At 43.2% G+C, this 19,052-nt stretch overlaps 2 protein-coding genes across 23 annotated transcripts in view; one reads left to right on the forward strand and one right to left on the reverse strand.

Annotated features, from left to right (window-relative positions):
- The window catches only part of LOC128881557 (phytanoyl-CoA dioxygenase, peroxisomal-like), a 56,851-nt gene that overhangs the window by 14,508 nt on the left and 23,291 nt on the right, over positions 1-19,052 (forward strand). For all 22 annotated transcript variants that reach the window (XR_008458102.1, XR_008458103.1, XR_008458105.1 and 19 more), the window contains one exon: positions 16,502-16,540. The gene's annotated coding sequence lies outside the window, so the exon portion shown is untranslated. The remainder of the gene's footprint in view (positions 1-16,501; positions 16,541-19,052) is intronic.
- Positions 1-19,052, reverse strand: part of LOC128881552 (beta-3 adrenergic receptor-like) — a 39,835-nt gene that overhangs the window by 4,880 nt on the left and 15,903 nt on the right. Inside the window, exons 2-5 of the mRNA XM_054132720.1 lie at positions 6,537-6,784; positions 3,939-4,135; positions 1,890-2,027; positions 895-1,201 (exon numbers count right to left, since the gene is read on the reverse strand). Of these exons, the coding sequence (XP_053988695.1) occupies positions 895-1,201; positions 1,890-2,027; positions 3,939-4,135; positions 6,537-6,638 (744 nt within the window). The 5' untranslated portion in view covers positions 6,639-6,784. The remainder of the gene's footprint in view (positions 1-894; positions 1,202-1,889; positions 2,028-3,938; positions 4,136-6,536; positions 6,785-19,052) is intronic.

Genomic DNA, 19,052 nt, shown 5'->3' on the forward strand with positions numbered 1-19,052 from the left:
AACGTTAACAAGATGATCTAAGCGTTGCTTATACGTGGCTGATAGCGTTCAAACGTTCTCTGCGGCAGTTAATTCATCGCAAAAACAAACCAAGCATCTGGTCTATCTGCCTGATGGAAACTTAGCTTTCAGGGGCGATTTTAAGACCTCCTCCAATCAACCTGATCAATTTAAATCCAGGGAATCGACGCGTTCGGTTCATCTGCTATAATTAAAAATTCAATTTAACTTTTCAATCGGATGAAACGCAAGCACTGCCAAAGCCGAGTGCCCGGAATTAATTAGAACTATCGATCCACGAAACCGAAATTCCATGTCGCGAAATTCTCCCTTCGAACCATTATAGACTATGGTCGCATTAAATTCACTAGTTACTCGATAAGGTAACGTTGTTAACATCCCGCAACGCACACTGCTGTCATTCATGGAAGCCTATCGTATAGCATACACAAGAAGAAATAATCCCGCGTAAACGTTACAGTTACGTCAAGCACTTGTAAATCCGTAATTAATCGTAAACCACAAGAATGACCTTCTCCGAAATCACGCAAGCGTCTGGGATCTCGGGGTTAATTAAAATTCCATGAGCGTCCAACGGCAAAGTCAACGTCAACTCGAAAATTCCAAATCTGAAGTTAATTTCAAGGATCCCAAACAAACAAACAAAAAAATGTCCGAAAGTCGCAGTGAAACATTCCAAACCAGAGACACCGCTCGAAATGATCGTCGGGTCTCTACGCGCGGCTTTTGGGTCGTAATTGCGAGCCGTTGGCTCGAGGACTCGCCGTCGACGGAACGATGTCCAGGGAAAAGTGGCTTCGCGCAGAGAACGTCACGCAAAGGGAGAATTATGCGGTGCTGGTAGACAATTACGCTAGCTGGAAATGTACAAACCGTGCTGGCCGCGCTGTGAAAACGGGGTGGGCTGACTGCAGAGGGTGCCGTGACAGTTGGGACGAAAAACGGATTCCGCTGGTGGGTGATGGTCACCTGAGCGCTCAAGGTGACTTCGTAAATTGCGCTGGCGATGCGGTGTCGGTGATAACGCGCTATGCCGAGTACACGCAAATTGCAGACGGTGACGAGGACTGCAGGCAGTGCCAGACCCAGAATCGCGTACACTGCTCCGTAAAGCACCGCTGCGAGGCCCCAGGAGGAGTTACCAAAATCCGGGGCGCAGCAGCCCAGACCCGGACTGTATCTGCATGTGACAGCAAGAACGAAGGTCCAAGTGGTTATGTCAGATAGGGATTTGGGAAATAACCAAAAACAACAAATTTTATTTCATATAAAATATTATAGAATATTAGAAAACACTGTTAGCAAGCCTTTCAGTTAGAAAAGATAACATTTATAGCCACTGTTATTCTGTACTTAATCATGCCTGACGCTATCAGCTTGTGAGCAGTGCAAGTCGGACAATATCTTATCCATGCTTAAAACGTGAACGCGTTTGCCATTGGAAATTTATGGAGCAGTCTTTTTAATCCCCCGAGCAATCATTTACGTTTAAACCACGGAAAGCGTTCTCCTCCTTCCCCTCTTTGTACGCGGAAACTTCAGACAGTACCGAAACGTAATTTTGAGAGTTTAATTAATTGCAGCTTCGTCGCGGTGAAAAGGCTCAACGGAAATGAAATCCCGCGAGCAGGAGAAAGCAGACCAAACTTGTTTGTTAATAAGGGAGCCGGGCTATTAACTGGAATAATAACCCTAGCTCTCGCGGTCTCCTTTCCACGCAAAGAAGCAATTATCGGTTCTTTAGAAACGACACGCTCGTTCTCGCGCTCGCGACAAGTTTCGCCGGCCACGAACCACGCAGGGTGGAAGTTCGTTATCAGCTCGCGGTTCCTTTGAAGGTTCACGGCCTTATAAATAAAAGAACGAACCTGTAAGGTGGGACCAGACCCCAGAAAGGCAGCAAGCACAAAAGCAGCGCCCCTGTCCAAGATGCAGCCAGACCGACTGCAACCCGTCGTGGCGAGACCAATGCAGCGTAGTGCAAAGGCGCGGCTATCGCGTAATACCTGCGCAAAAATCGCATAAATGCGGGTTACGGGATCGACGGGTTAGGCGGAACAAAAGTAGTTCTTTCATGAAACAAGGAGAAATATAATTGGTACCGTTTTCCACGACTTTAACTCGCTTTTATTTAATTTTTGTGGTTGATATATATCACTTTGTACCCCAGTTCGAGTAAAGAGTAATTTTAAATCGCTGACAGTGTGTTGGTGGAACCCGTCCGAAACAGCTACTCTTGAGTGATCGGTCTAAAATCGGCGGTATGTAATATGCGCGCATGAATAATGAATAGGGGTATGAAAAAAAAAAGACGAGCGCGAAGGTCGCAACGCTGATGGAGAGGAATGCAACCGCTTAAATCCACGGATAGCTTCTTGAATAAAATATTCCCTTCGATCCAACCGAAATCAGGTCCTGCGATATTTCCAGGCGACAAAAGAGCAACGCGTCTCTGCATTTTTAACCGAGTTTTCATCCCTATATACAACCTTTCGGTGCACTCCAAGTGTCGCGATATCTGTCGTAGGTAGAGATACGAATAATCGACAAGTTAAGGAAAATGTAAGACCACCGTGCTGGAAATGTTTCAAAGAAAGAACGGTAAAAGAGATTAGGCGTTAGGCGTGTCGATCACCGAGTCGCGCAAGGCTAAGTGCATCGACAGGGGTGTGATTACACGTCCAATGGTTGGTTCTAGACAGTGCCATTTCAGAGTTTAATATTTCACTAAAAGTGCGAGAAATTGGTCAGTGGGTCATTGTCGATTACTGGCACGTTTACCCTATTCCTGACCTTTTCATTGAGCGTCCGCGATTTTATTCCATTCCGTCTGATATCGACAGCAAACGCCGATACACGGTGTCTCGCATTCATTCATTATCGATGAACGTCAGAGATCCTCGCGACCGTATCGGGCAAAAATTCGTTCGAATAATAGATGACGAATAAAAAGAATGCTCACAGCAATCTCTGGATTCTACTAATACGAGCCATACTGTAATTGTACGGTTCTAATTATAATACCTATTATTTCTTCTTCTCTTATTTGATATTCTCAGTTGTTATCAGTATACGCATTGTGCTATCTGTATCAGAGGCACGTTTCACGGGGTGATTTAAAAGGCATTTTTCGGGTCTTTCACGTTCCTCTAGTGACGGCTGATACGAGCCACGGAACCGACGCGATCTGTCGCGAAATTTCAGATTGAATCGAAGATCTTGCGTCGGTTGACGACCAACGTGATATCGGCTGAATACGCCGAGGACCTCTATCGACATCTTAGCGTTGAATGGTTCGCCAGCTTTGTACCTCGTGAAACCACGTTCCCTCGAACGTAACCGTCGCTTAGGATTCGATTCGATTTTTATATCACGTATTCCACGTGATAAAGCACCTCCGGAATCCAGATCCATCGGCTTACCGACTTTGCGGTCGAAGGATCGAACTCTTTTATGGATACAAATCGCGTACTCTGCTGGAAATCCCGCTTCGTTCTGACAAACATTCCTCAACGCAGAGACCATACGACGTGTTAGGTGGATGGATAACTGACAAATATTTTGACCCCAGATATTGGACACTTTATAAAATATCAAAAAGTGGGATTAGTTATTATTCAAAAAGTCGTTCTCTCCCCTACCGATACACGTAATGAGTTTCAAGAGGCTCGGGCTTCAAAAGCAATAAGTTGAATTTATTCGTTATCGGACAATTTTGCATCGATTATGCAACCAGCAACACTAGAAGTTCCCTCCTCCTCGCGAGATTAAACGAACCACCCTAGGAGTTACGTAAGAAGTATCGAACCGCTGCGTGGGTCGGAAAAAGAATAAAAAAAAAAAAAACAAACTTGAACGTCGATGAAAAGTTTCCAGCGGATATATGGTCGGGATGAGAGAAATATCGCGAGACTCACCTGTCGCAGTTTAGTCCAGTTACGGTCCAGAGGGCGACTGGGTGTAAGAGGGCCAAGAGGAAACCGTGTAGCACGCACCAGGTGCCGGCGATGGGCCAGGAACCAGTGGCGAAGATCAGTAATATCAGGCAGACAGCCGCCTCCACCGCGCCCAAGTGTGTCAACAACAAAGTATTGGCTGTTTGTTGCTGCTGCGTCTGCGGACATCGCGGCGATACGCTGTTAAACTCGTTAACGTAACTTTTCCTATTCCCGCCCCGTCAGAAGTTCTCGCTCCGGGTTCTTAATCACGAGCGAGAGTTTCGAAATTTACGCTTCTCGCCGTTTGCACGCTATTCGACGCTTTGCTTCCCCTGGAACCCTTCCCCTTGGTCATCGACGACGATACGTTTTAAGTGTTAGAAAGCGTTAGGTTGACCAAAAAAATCGTTCGGTTTGAGTGTCCATTGTTTAACCTCTTGAGCGGCGAATTTTAATTAGGATTTTCGATAGAACAAATTGGAGAATAAAATATTTTCTCGTCTAAAACAAATCGGGTTTATACGTTAAAATTTTCTTAGCCTGAAATGGTTAGCCAAGAAACATCCTATATCTCCCCTAAGTATCGCTCCAGTATTTTCTCACGATCCAATAACGCGAGGGAGCCAGTCTGGGAAGTACGACAGTCGTTTGTCCCCGTTGAAAAGAAAATTCAACCAGGAAGAATGCAATACAATCACATTTACCGAAAGCATCTCAAAGCTCTAGGAACGCATTCCACGCGACCTACTTTCTCAGCTGTCATTCAGTGTCTCGGCCTTCGATATTATATCGAAAACCGTGCGATCTTTTCCAACCACCGCCACCACCATCGCCACACAGCTTCGACCTGCCATGATCGGCGAGTAACGCTTAGTGAAACGATTCGTGTAAAAGCGCGAGGCTATTTCCAGGGTGGCCACTCTCCTTTCCACGAGTTTCATTTCTCGTTTCGAGAAATGTGTCATGCTTGCGAAAGGAGTGGCTCTCTTACAGGGGGAGAACAAAATGTTTTAAAAAGGGTGGGATTACCGCGATCGGAAAAATCGCGCCTCATCGAACTCTGCGAATCCATTTCGAATCCCGTTAACCCCGTATTAATTTCTTCGCCGGGGATTGAAAGACTCTAATAGAAAAGCTTCGGGAAATCCAGCTGTAAGCGGATCAGGGTTTATATATATCGTTTCTTATATCCTTTCATTCCTGCAAAGATGACGTATTTCGATCTATGATCATTTCATTCGGTCCTACGACGATCTACACGGTTATCAAACCGTTTATCTGTATCATCATCTGGGATCACGAGAGATAACATTTTATTGGAATCGATTGTTCTATATTTTGAAGTTCGTGTAATTTGTTAAACAATCGGGTCAAAGCTATTGTTGGTGTACCAAATTAAGATTGTTTTCGTGAAATATTCAATACCACGCGCCGAACGTACGAATCGCGACATGAATTAATGATTCGATTACAAAAGGTCAGTTGAAAATATTTGTTGGCACAAACTAGTCGCGGACTAAGGGGGTCGGATTGTGCCAAGAATTTTCGGCGTTTGTGACGCACCGACTTTAGATAATACAATTTGTTTCTCGTGGAATCCTTCGTATACACGGAAAACTGGTACGATCATATCTCAGATGACGATACCGGAAAACACTCCTATAGTTTCACGTTGTCTACCTTCGTCTTCTAGAACTCTGATCAAATATCCAGAAGCTGTATATTAATTTTATTTAACGTATCGTCGGTTTGCGTTGATTATCTCTCGACTATAAAAGTTACTTCATCCTCTACCAGTCTACCAGTTGCGTAAGAGTATCATCGACAATGAGGAAACATTGCCACGATCACCCACGCCGAGGAAACTTCACCAATAGCGTTTCCCGATCGAACTAATCGCAAACTGCATTCTAACGTGGATCGGTTCGACGCAAATAAACTCGATTGAAACTATGCGCAACAGCTTCCGTTCGGAAGCACGTCGATGCCTTTTCTATTCTCGACCACGATTAGCTTGGACGCGTCCAGTGCTGCCACTGGGTCAGCAAATTTTCATCGGAGATTTATCGCGAAGGGCTTTCATGCGTTATCGAACTTCATTGTCTGTCCCCTGTCGGCGGTAACACGGCCATCAAGGAAGACCGATAGCCTATTGAATTATTCCTGTAACGCGATGATCCATTGTCTTCGAGTAACCAACTCCCTCTCGGTTGGATGGCCTCGTGGCGCCGGATTCATACTCAATGGACCATCGATAACTCGCGAATGAATTTCGTATTCATTTCATACTTCGTATCAACCGAAGCTTCCGTGTATAAGTCACGTTCTTTGAACAAGGTACTGTAAAGTTTCACCACGTAGCTTCTTCAGAGGTCTAATGACCAGCGAACCACGCAACGAGCTCGTTGATTGGTAGACAGTGCTAGATGATTGGTAGTCGGTGAACCGTATCATGAGGTCATAAATGTCTCAAGCTACACGCCAGTATCAACGTTGACCCCTAAAGAAGCTATGTAGCCGCAATCCCTGGCATAGGAGGATCTCACTTAAAGCCTCGAATCACTCGTCGGTATTTACCTGCTTGCCCAGCCCAAGGACCACGAGGAGAACGTAACCGTTGAACAGAAGACCCAGAGCAGAAACAAGGACGAGAGGCACGCCAAAGGCCCAAGGGACCATTCCTCTTCTTCCCGCGTGTTTTCCTCGCCGTCGAAGATTCTGGCACCAGGGGTTGGGAAGCTACCTGGCTCGATCCTCGAGACGTTCAGGTGAGCCTGCCCGCGGTGTCGATCCTCTGACTCGGGATTCAGATGCACCTGAAACATCTATGAAACACGCTGTGTTGGCCAGCGCTTCCAAAAAATTTGTCTTTTAATACTCGGAGGACCTATGGTAAATGACTCATTTTCTAATATTTCTCTCTAAAAATTTTACAAGGTATTCTTCAAAGTCCGTACATTCTTGTGTCTAAATTTGACCTTTCTACATTAGTCACGTTTCCTATTACAAATTCCCCAAAATTGGTCTCAGGATAGTTCCTTCGAGGCTATCGACTCTCGAACACTGGTTACTTTACGAATTTCTTATTCGGCTACCATTGACAATACTTCCCTTAAACTTTGAATGCTTTAAGCATACTCCAAGAAAACATATATTTTTTTAATATACGAACCACAGTGATTCGCGAAACCCAGAATTATCTTGTCACGGATGGCACCGATGGTTGCAGGTCATTCGATGTAATGTATGCGGTAGCTAAATTGAAATTGATTGAGTGAACAGAATATTTCGAAGGAATCTCGAGCAGAACCGCGACGAGGTTTTACAATTTTTACCGCTCGAGTCATGATATTGATTTATAAAGGAGGCATTGGTTTGGTCAAGGCCGTTACATTAGGACACGAAAGGTCGGCCTCGCGAGGCGAGGTCCTCGAATCACCGCCAAATATATCAATTAACGACGTTACCGCAGAGCTATATTGAATAATACATCAGTTATTACAGGAACGTGTACACCAGAGTTCTGCCTTCGATTAACATGGAGTAACATCGATTCCATCGGGCCAATGGAGCACCGTACGCCATCGAATATTGCAAATTAATCTCCCAATATTATTAATCCTAGAGGATAAACGTAAAGGAAATAGGAATCGAAGAGATACAAAATTTGGTAATGGAAACACTGGATCTCGATAAAACTTACAAGGTTCCAATCAGTTGTGAGTTTGATCGAAAACAACGATCCTGGTCCCCAGCGATTCAGGATCCTGAAGAAAAGTTATCGTTACCCATCCCCTCCGTCATAGTTATTGTTTACCGTCCCTGGAGGCATTACATCCTGAAAGTGATGTTTAAAGATTCAATCGTTCGAAACTTCAGTTATTTCACGTGAATCAAGATCCGCAGTTGAGAAAATCTTTTTCGTTTTCAATTTCATTTTCAGATCCTTTCAGAATTTACTGCGCGCAATTTTTACTGTCGATTCCGATATGATTAGGGAACATTGATTCAAGTTACGATCGTTTAACGACCTACCAAGCTCTACGTTCTAATTATACCAGTAACGTAGCAAGAGTTTCAAATTAGAGCGATACAGTTTACGGTAAAAATGTTCTTGGTCCTCTTACAATGGCGGACTCGAGAATTACACGCACAATGGGCACGCATCTCGTCCGTGTACATTGTTTTCCAGATCACGAGGCAACCAGCCGACAGCATAATTTGGTTATGCTGCCATTCAGCCGGTTCCATTATCGACTATTAAACATACGCGGTTTCAATGCCACCGAGACGACTCGCCAGTTTCGCGATTGCTACGTGCCTCAGTCATTCGATTCCTTGTTTGAGCAACCTCGAAATCTAATATATCCCGCACGCAAGGAAAGCTCGCTAAGTACGTCGATTGGTCTGCGCGACATTGCAACGCGAAATCTCGAAGACCTCTCGCTAATGGAGAGTCTGGTGATTATATTAAAGTCATCATTAATTGGGTCGTTACTGGGAGGAAGCTTTTATTATTGACCGAAAGAATCCTTTGTCTAGTCCTCGAATATCGATCCTGGTACTTCGAAGCAAGGAATGCTTCCATGTCCCTTAACTGAGGAAGAGACGATGCGATTAAGTAGCTTTAGGGAAATTGCTTGCAACGATTTGCACTGGTTCTGAAAGATGAAATTAATGTTTCGTTAGCTTTGGAATAAAAGCTCCTCGCAGTTAAACATTAATTCCGAGAGTAGTACGGTCTTCTTTAATCTTATATGTTTCCTTCGAATTCGTTACGTTAACAGAATTTTAATAGTATTTACGTCCTCGTAAACGCTGGAATTAAGAACTCGTTAAGCGCAGTAACGGGCGTGACGGAGACTAATGAAATTCTAAACATCGGATTTATACGAAAATCCGAGTAAAGACGATAAGTCACGCGCCATTACCCGCGTTTCATTTTCGTCGCGCTGTTTCGTTGCAAGACGACTGTTACAGCGAAATCAGAAGGTCGAGATTTTCATGGAAACGAACTGCTTAGGAAACGTTACCAGCAATGTATTTCACAATTAAGATTTTAATTGTAAAATGCATATATAGAATAACGGGTATGGCTTGTCATTCGTCGTTGTCCAGATACGAATTTTAATTAACATTTGTCTGCGAAAAGTTCCCATTCGATCCTATGAAACGTTTTGATGGCTCGAGGTTTAACGTTTTCCGATATTCATGGAAAGATCTCGAAGGCGTTTGATAAGAAAAAAGTCAATTAAAGGAGCCACTTGATTTCGCCACGTTTTTTCAATTAAGCAGCCTTTTCGACTCAGCACGCGACGAATTAAACGATAGGATTCGCAGGTTCGCGAGATTGCGCACGGTGTGTGTTCTCTTCGCAAATATCCTCTAGCGAGGCAAATTAAAGGAATGAGATTTCCATGAAATTAACCGTGTGTACGGTATGCAAAGTACCCTCAGAACGGAGGCGAGCCCTCGATTCCATCGACGAACAACCGTTAATGCGCTCCGTGAAGTCTAAATGCCTTCAACAGCTCCAAGAATCACGAACGAATGAAAATTGTGACGAGGGTTTCGCGCACCGCGAACGCGTTCCTTCCCTAACGTTTCGTTATTCGTCGTACAGTTTCCAATTATCTTTTATTTTCCGCTGGAAGTTCCCCTTTCATTTGGATAATGAAATTTGTTCCCCGAATGAAGTGTTTCTGGAAAAATTAAAACTACTCTTTTCGCTGTGCTTGTTACATTGATAAAAATCCGTCTCTCGCGTCAAAGTTGCCGCGAATTCTCCGAATAATTAAATTCCATGATTAACCTACTTTCGAACCAAAGGAAACTTGCAATTTTTAATATTTACCGCCTGTTCGATGACGAACAGCACAAGAACTTCTTATTAAGAAGACGTCGTCAAATCGTTCAGATAGACTGTATTTCTCAGTGACACAGCTGCAACTAAACATCTTCAAGTCAACGCGCAATAGCAGCCTAATAACGTTCATATTAACAAAATCTCTCCTTCGTTGGATACCAAACGCAAGAAAATTGATTAAATCTCCCGATCTAAATCTGTGGGAATTATCCGTTATAGCTGAAAATCTCTTTTGTTATTGAAAATTTCGAGCTCGACGCACCCATTTCCACGAAATTTCCCGTTCTGACGCCCATCGAGCCATTGTTCTCGCTTCAAGCGCGCGTCAAATTGTTTACGACTACTTAACGGCTAACTGGAACGCGTAGACTGCCCCGCGGCGTGTTTTCAAGTCGTCCGAAGTTTCGTGGAATTGCGTTCCGTGGATGGTGCAAGCATCGAATCGTTTTCAATTTGTCGAGGCGCAGTTCCCGAGCGGCGGCTGCGGAAGACAAACGAAAGCGCGGGAAACGGCGCACCGGTGGTCGTTGAAAGTTTTCTCATCGATGCTTCTTCCTCTCGGCGGGAAGCCATCGGGCACGGCGCACGAAATGATGGTTGTTTACAACCATGGAAACCATTGCGAAACTACGTCGCTTCCACGGCTCGAATTTAACTACGTTAGGCTTCCATCTGTTTGCACTCGACGAGGAATAGACCGTCGTTTCTGGAAGAAAGTTCAGAAATAATGGGGGCTGAGGAAAAGGTCGGATCGCGGCCGAATGACGGCTTCTATGTTTAGATGCCTTTTCCAGGCGGGGACAGTCAATAATTTCGTGTGTAGCGAAAATAGTGCGACGTAGAATGGGAAACAAGGAAGGAGATTTAACCTTTTGAGGGAGGAATCTTAAATAAATTATTTTTTGCTCTGTACGTCGATTGTGACGTATAAATATGCAGGTTTTCTTTAATGTCCTATATATTTTAATTCTACGAGGTATCGCGATGGTAAATAATGGCAGTTTTGATATAAAAGCAGAAGTATACGTATGTGTACACCAACGCATTTTGCCCTGACTCGTTACTCATAATTTTACAGTTTCGTTATATTCGGAGCTGGGGTCGTTCGGTTTGAGAAATGCAGGGAATCCTTCGAAAAATGCAATATCCGCAAACATGATACATATTAAAGCCTGGATCAAAGCAGCGCGAAGAATAGACCCAACATGCGCGACGAACTGAAATCGCGTTTGTTGTGTTTCAATATTATTGTGTTATAAAATTAAACGTTGAATATTTTCACTTTTTATTACATTTCTGGCAGTTTTCGTCCATCGTCGTCTTTATAATAAAATTAACCTGTAATATAACTACATTTTCGCGATAGAATTTTCCAATAATATCTGCGCGCAGATGTCCAAATGATTCATCATCGTTAATATCGTTCCCTGAAACCAGCATCAATTAAACGCGAAACCGGCGAAACTCTAGAGATCCCTCCGCTCATCAGCCACCGTAACTTTGCCGGAACTATCCTAAAATTTCAATAGGAGATGAGGTCCCGTTTAACCCATCAACATTCCCGGCAACAGACAGATACGTCGAAAATAGCAGACTGCTAGCTGCGAATTGCTTTCCTTATCGATCTCAGCCGACGTGATTTCCCACCCACGTCGCTGCACGTGTAAAGTGTTTCGCGCAACAAGTACCCGACGACAAATGACACTCGACTGGGATTTCGAGTATTTCAATAAGATCCTCCATCGCCGAGAGGCACCGCGTTCCGTTCGTGATAACATTTTCCACTCAACTAACAGAGCAAGGGCGTTCGTTCGATTTCAGCCAGCCATTCGTCTTCCTCGGTGTTCACTATCTGGAAGGAACTCACCTTGGGTAAAATCAAAGATTGATACGCGCGATACCTCCACCTGGAAATGTTCGAAACGTTGGTATTCGAATTACAACTTCGTGGCAGAAGCTACCGAGCATTGGCATAGAACGATCCTTTGTGCATTTTTAAAGCGGTCGAAAGTAAGGGATGCCTAGGTGTTTTAATACTAAGGTTATAAAATATCGTTTGACTCGGTCGAGTGGGGTCAATAAATTGAAGCACGTGAAACACATTTTTTCAAAGCCCAAGGAAAAGGATCGAGGTCGAGAGGGTTGGAGCGATGTGATAAGGGAGGTTATAAGTTCTTAGGGTCGTGAAAGCGATACAAAAACGAAGATTTATTAGTCGGCGTTTCGGCATACGATGACAACCCTCTTCAGGCCAATTATGAGACCATGTTTTGGCCCTTGCCATAGACCGAAACGTCGACTAATGTATCTTCGTTTCTGTACTTTTCTCGCGAGAGTAAGAACTTTTTAGAATTCAGCTTCATAAGTATAAAGCACCTTGCAAACGATTTTTTCTTTAAATGACTTAAAGCATTAATAATTTCTTAGATATTTAATATGACACTGAAACGTAAGTAATTAATAACCTGTTCAAGATTGAGAAATGATCACCCTTTAATTTATCCACACGTAAAGTTGTCTATGAATATTTAAACAATCGTTTTCGTTCCTGCATCGACCATTTCCATCTTGTACAGCGATTAAACCCTCGTTTCGGTTCACCTTGAATTCGCCCGTAAAGTGACAAGGGGGTGATTAATAACGATCGAAGAAATACACCCGCTAAAAAAGGGTGGAATGAGAGGAAAAATCGGCCCCTCGCGTGTATGAACGATGGGATTCTTATACGATGTTAACGAACTAAAAAAAAAGACAACCCCGATGAGGGTCGAACCTGCATTATCGACGAACTTACGCTCGGCTCGCGTGATCGCGTCCGAGGGGTGAGTTTCGCCCAAGGAATCCTGCCTAATGCAAAGAAACGAGTAGAACTTGTCGAACAATTTAAATCGATCTGCGGAGAAACATGTCATGGCAAATACGAAATTCCCGATGCGTCGTTCGCGACCTAGAAATCAGTATCGACGAAGTAACAACACGCGAGTCGACTCGCTACGTAATTGAACAAAACAGAAGACATTGGAGAGTTTAAATAAAAATCTACAGATTCCACGACGACCGTAAGAATCGGGTGATTGAAAATCAATACTGGAAAGGGACATGCGAAATCATTTTTGCGATTTATTTTATTCTATCGTTATTATCGTGCTTTACGTCAGCGTGATATTTTTCAGACATGCACCCAGACTGTCGACTGTTCCAAAAATCGATCGCCTTCCCTGACAACTCATCAAGCGTTACGTCAGTGTGACATTTTTCAGATATGCATCCATACTATTCGTAAATGATTTTCAATCATAAAAAAAAGTGAGTTTATTTTGAGCTTTCTTCATTAATTTCTTTCAACCGCATTTGAAACACAGTGTTGGATGACCAACGCAACTAAAAAACAGTGCTCTCGGTTAATTCCTTTCGCTCGGAGTTTAACAACAGTACCGTTACTCATAAGTTTAAGAGTCTTGTTTGTCCCACGCTGTCCGACGAAGCGTCGTTTCCATAATAAGCAACGATTAACATGAAAGTTTCATCGCTCGCTATTACCAAACAATTTAGAACATATTTTGACTATCAATTTGGCGCGTCCTGCGAATATTAACTCTGAAAGCATCGCTCCGAAAAGGTGGAAAGGGGTGGAAAACCGCGGTACACGAACCGCAGCAGGTTCGAGGAACTATTTAGATTTCACCGTGTCATCGAGCACGGGGAACTTCTATTAGGCAGTTGCTCACACGCCATCGATACGCTAAAAACGTTCGTTCTATAATAGATCGAGTTCGGAACGCAGCCTTCGACAAAGCTTTCGAAACTTTGTTAAACGCAGTGCCTCGCTGATGCAGGAATCTCGATTTGAAAAATTTCGCGCGGAGAAGGCATCCCTAATGGCTAATTTGGCGCTGAAAAATGGTTGGTAACGCGATCATTGTTAGCATAGAAATTTACGAGGCGAAACTCGATTAGCGATGAAGTTCAAAGTTAAACGTACGTCGTTTGCGTTGGAAACTATCAACGTGGACGTTTAGATTGACAAAGGTCGCCTAAGTGGAATTGTTATAGACACCATCTGAACCCGAAGAAGTACTTAGCGCGAAAGTTGGTCGCAACGGTTTCCTGAAATTTCATTAAACGACGCAAACAAATGCTACGTTTACACTTTTAATCGGAATTAAAAATCTAACTCGATCTTGAGTCAACGATCGTCGCAGCATACAAAGTGCCACCCTAAGACGCCACCCTCTTCCGCGTGGATCAACCTTTTAAAGCAAGTACGTGGATAATACCCCGAAAAACTGTGAACGTGCGCGTTAAAAAATCCCTACTTAGCCCTCGGGCTGAAATTTCAAAGTCACATTTCTCTATTTGTTGAGCGCGGAGCGTGGTGCGCCCTACGTGGCGGTGCATGTTAATATCCGCATTGCGATTCCATCCAGGGAAGTAATTCATCCAGCAAATTGGCACGAACGAGGAATAGCATTTAAACCGTTCGTAAGCGCGCGGCGGTAAAAGGAAGGGGAAAAAATGAAAATGGGTGAAAAAGGGACGATCATTCCAAGTGACAAACTTGTGAAACCGGCGCACGTTCGTTCGCGAAGAACCACGTCGAGCTAATACTCTTCGAGGGGGTAGTCTCGGAATTTCAACCCTTTGCGCTCGACATTTTCGCCGATACGAGACGAACCACTCCATTTTTCGAGTATTCGACGAGACTCTTACAACTAACACGAATCAATATGTGGAAATAGTTTGTTAGTACAGTTTTGCTGTAGTTAAATGGCTCAAGGTGTCTGGATTTCACGTTTACTTTTCATAAAATCACACTCCAACGTACACAGTCGCCATATCACGTAAGGAAATGTTTATCTTGACGTCCGAGCCGTGCTCGCGAGTTATCAACAAACAGCGTTACGGATCGCGGGTCGAGTCGAATGAGAAGGTGATCAATCAATTAGTATAAACACAAGAGTTAGCGCTGTCGCGCTTCGATATACGTATACAAACAAGTTCTTCAGTACTCAAACGGTCAAATAAATAAATCAAAACAAACTAGTTACGTTTGTAATTCCTACGGTAGACTCAGGGCGCTGAATTTCCCATCATTTTCGAAGAAGGATTTCACCCCAGATCGGGTTTGGCTTCTCAGACCATCGTTGAAAATCATATTCCGGCCACGTGTAATCTCCCTTGTCGCAATTTCATCGCGTTGAAACGATCACGTTGTGCCAACAGCGATGAAATATCGCCACTTCCGGGTCCGCGCGAGGTTCCGAGAGAATACCGAACCACGGATGAGTGTTTGAATTACGATACGGCAGGCGTTGTAAAATAGCGAGTTCTCGACGTCACCCTGAAGAGTTTTGACGCGACACGTGCGCTGAGTTCGTTGGTATAAAGAATTCGAGGATCGCGGAAACTCGATGGACCGATCGCGGTGCACGTGTTGGCCACTCGAAGGGAAGGACTATAATTTAACGCGTGCCTGGGTATCCTCTTATTGCCAACGAGAAATCTTTCGGCAAACGGGTAACCCAGGTGTGTCAAACCCATTTTCGCCTGAGGGCCAATTTGCACTTTGAGAGCGAGGGCCATTTATTATACTCGGTGTTGGGAAGCTGAACTTGGAGCTGTGATACTCCAAACTGTATTACAGCTTTGGAGTACTTGTATTTAAAAACCGAAATATCAGAAAATAATGGCAATTAAATCGAGAACCTCGATTGAAAAAAATATTGGATACAGCAGGAAGCTTGACCCCTTCGACACGTCTGTTTTCTATTTGAATTCTATGAAGAAGCTGCAAAGAATACTTCCACCATCTATCTTGTATTGAAGAACGTGTGCTTCCCGAGTAAATAATAATGTTTATAGTAAACAAAAATTTAAATAGAGCGCGGAATGTAATGGATGGGGTAGCGTGTCTGAACGCCAAGTGAAATTTCCTGTTGAGTGAAAGGACGAAAAGCGAAGGAACCGGGATAATTGAGTCGGAAACCACACAAGGTGGTCCGTTGGAAACGGTGTACCCTCCAGTCATTCTCGATTGTGTTCGTGAAAGCTTTCAGCAGACGGATGTAAGGATTGGTTGAAACATTCGTCGAGCGACACGCTTTCAAAATATTACTAATCAATCTAAAGTCGGATTATTTAGATTTAATCTGTAGGAGTCCCAAAGAGCTCTCTGATTTTTAATAATAAATGGCATTTGACCCTCGTCAAGTATACATAAATAAAATATAAACTACTATAAGAAAGTTCATATTATATTTATACGTTTCTGTTAGACAGAAAGACAGAAGGATTCGAGAAATAAATGTACACGCGATACATGCTAGGATATCTTATTCTCAAAAGGCTCTTTGTGCTTTCAAAAACGAAACTGAGACCCTTTTCTGCATGGGGCCTGACCGTCGCCTCGTCGTCGTTCCCCGAATGTCCAGGGTGTCGATTGACGAAGGCCAGGCATGGTCCCTTGCGATCGCCTCGACGTTATACATTTCTGACTAACATTCCTGAACTACAAACGAAACGTGGATAAATGTTTGATTCAGAATCATGGCGAACATCTATCGTTCGACGACCTTTGAAAGGAAATTATTATTGCTACAGTAATTTCGAATTAATTATCAGCCTCGACTGTGCATCAATTTTAACGACTCACAGGAATTTTCAATTTTGATTTCAGGTGACTGTTTTTGTGAAGCATCGCGCCACATTCACTCGCGTGAGTATTAACAATCTTATCAGGTGCTATTTATTTTTTCATTTCGTTTCATTTATTAAACCACTGCCCGGACTTCTCCAATTTGTACGATGATATCCTCGAAAATGTTCGGCCGTAATAACGTTTTATGGGTCCGTTTAATATCACGCCATCCGTTATGATTCGCGAAATATTTCATTTTGGAGGATTTCGTGGCACTCGTGGAAAGTCCTTTCCCGTTGGAAGTTGGAAATATGTCCCGGCGACGAATGGATGTGTCTCTGTTGACTTCTGAAGTACGTGCTCGCGCGTTGAAAATATCGATTTCCATTAAAAATTAACGTCTCTTGGTAACGGCGGTACAACAGACGAAGAAGCACATTATTATACATACGCCTACCGAATTGTTGATGTCTGGCAATCACAATGTTCGAATGGTTTTCATTTCGTTCCGTGCGATTTATCTTGGTTTCCAGCGACGATCAGAAATTACAGGCCTTCGAGGAATTCAAGGTAATGTTGCCTCTACAGGGTGATCCTTAATTGAAATCGATACCTCGAGGACCGTACCTGAATTGCAAAATAAGGGAACGTTCTAGCTTCGTCTTCTGGAATGTAACGCGTTAAAAGAAGAATTGTGCACAGTACTGTACATTTTTTTAATAGTTCGCAAACATTTAAATTTGATGACGGTTATTTGGGATCACTCGGTATGTTTTTACCGCTGGTCGCGTATTTTTCCAAAACGCTTCGATTCGCTGATAAACCTATCCAATTTTACGGTCGGCATTGAACTCAAAAAATAAAGACGGATCCCATTCCTCGGTGCCTTTTGAATACAGAATCGTATCCAGATCTCCCTTTCAGCAGTTTAAATCTTTCAATTATCGGCTTTCTATTGAAAACAGAAAATCCCGTTGGCTGTCTTCTGTTTCGCAATTGTCCACCCACCAGTCGTTTAACACGCACGAAACGAGCTATAAATGTATTCACCTGCCGCGAGTTCTTTCACAAGTACAGTGGACTATTGCACAATAAGCATGCAACATCCTCATTTAAAAAAAAAAAAATTAGAGTAATAGGTTCCTTTGTGTATTTAATATGAATAGTGTCGACAAGCTTTACGAAGCTTCATTTTTATTGCAGTTAATCAGAAAGTGGGACACTCCGAAACTGAGAAATACGAATCCTTTAATTCTGGCTGCTCTGGAAATCTGCAGTTTCATAAAAATCACAGGGGAATTCAGCGTAAAATACTAAAAATAACCAGCTCGAGTGTGCGTCTCTGTTCACGCAGAGTTTTGATTGTCCTCCTGCTTAATATTCACGTTTAAATCTATTGGATTTTTATTTGTAGCGTCATATGGAATCAATTGTCGCGTCACCTATCCACTCAGGACGATGAAATACTTCATCAACCTATTCAACGAACCGCCAGCAAAAATTGAATATTCTAACCCCTGACCAACAGTTTGCGAGCGTGTAAGATCTACAATAATTTGCAAGAATGACTCATCAGGATACATTCTATACTTGTTTATGCCACAATTTATTAGTACATTATTGATTTGTAACCCTTACACGTGGATACATTCAAATTCACGAGCATCGTAACTGCTACTGCTTCAATTTTCTTTACAAAAAGTTCTTTATTTATTTTATTTAACGTCTATATCGTACGATTATCCACGCGTCTAAGATTTTCTATTTCCATTGCTCGATCGGACCGAAATAAAATCTTGGCAACTACACTCTACTAAGAAATTTATTAGTAATCTCGCGTCTGGTCGTCACACACTCCATAAGTCTTTCGACGACATCCCAGTTAGTCTCGTCTAATTTGCCCGAGGTTTAACGTTTCGCACAACTCGCTTCGTAATGCAATTTGTCACCCAGAGTTCCCCGATAATATTTTCTCGGGTAATTAGTTTTTCCTTGCAAGCTGAACCGCTGCGACGCAATTTTCGTCAATTTATTTTTCTCGCATTTCACGTTCATTTTTTTTTTTTTTTGAACGCCTTATTTTAAAAAATTCCCAATAATACAGAAATCGAAGTACAGCTTCCAGTGCGTAATAAACAAAAATGGAAGGGAGAAAACACCCCGTAGAACCTCGCTAAGCGATAATCGAGGTTAGAGCTAGCAATGGGGGGTACACTGTATCGCTACTCGTCGTCTATTGGTTGCCTTGATTACTGCAGGAACTTCGATTATCGCAGGAGTTCCAGAGGCGGTTTCCTACAATAATCGAGGTTCCACTATAGCCAGGAAGTCGAAAATAATCCTCAGTGTCGAGCAGGGATGAGTTAGCGCGGGACATCGATCAGTTTCAAGTTTCGGTGGCGCACATCTCCGAGAGGTATTATACGTTGCACGTCGGTTACCGTCGACCAGGGCGTCGTTAATGGATTTTAATTAATGTCGTTCCTCGGCCAGCTGCGCTACAGCCAGGACGTTTAATTACAAGACATCCCCCTGACCAGTGCCGCGCATTCGTTGCGTGAATAATAGAACGAGCTTTCGGTAGGAAAAA

This window comes from Hylaeus volcanicus, chromosome 8 (genome assembly GCF_026283585.1).
Source record: "Hylaeus volcanicus isolate JK05 chromosome 8, UHH_iyHylVolc1.0_haploid, whole genome shotgun sequence".
NCBI classification, from domain to species: Eukaryota; Metazoa; Arthropoda; class Insecta; order Hymenoptera; family Colletidae; genus Hylaeus; species Hylaeus volcanicus.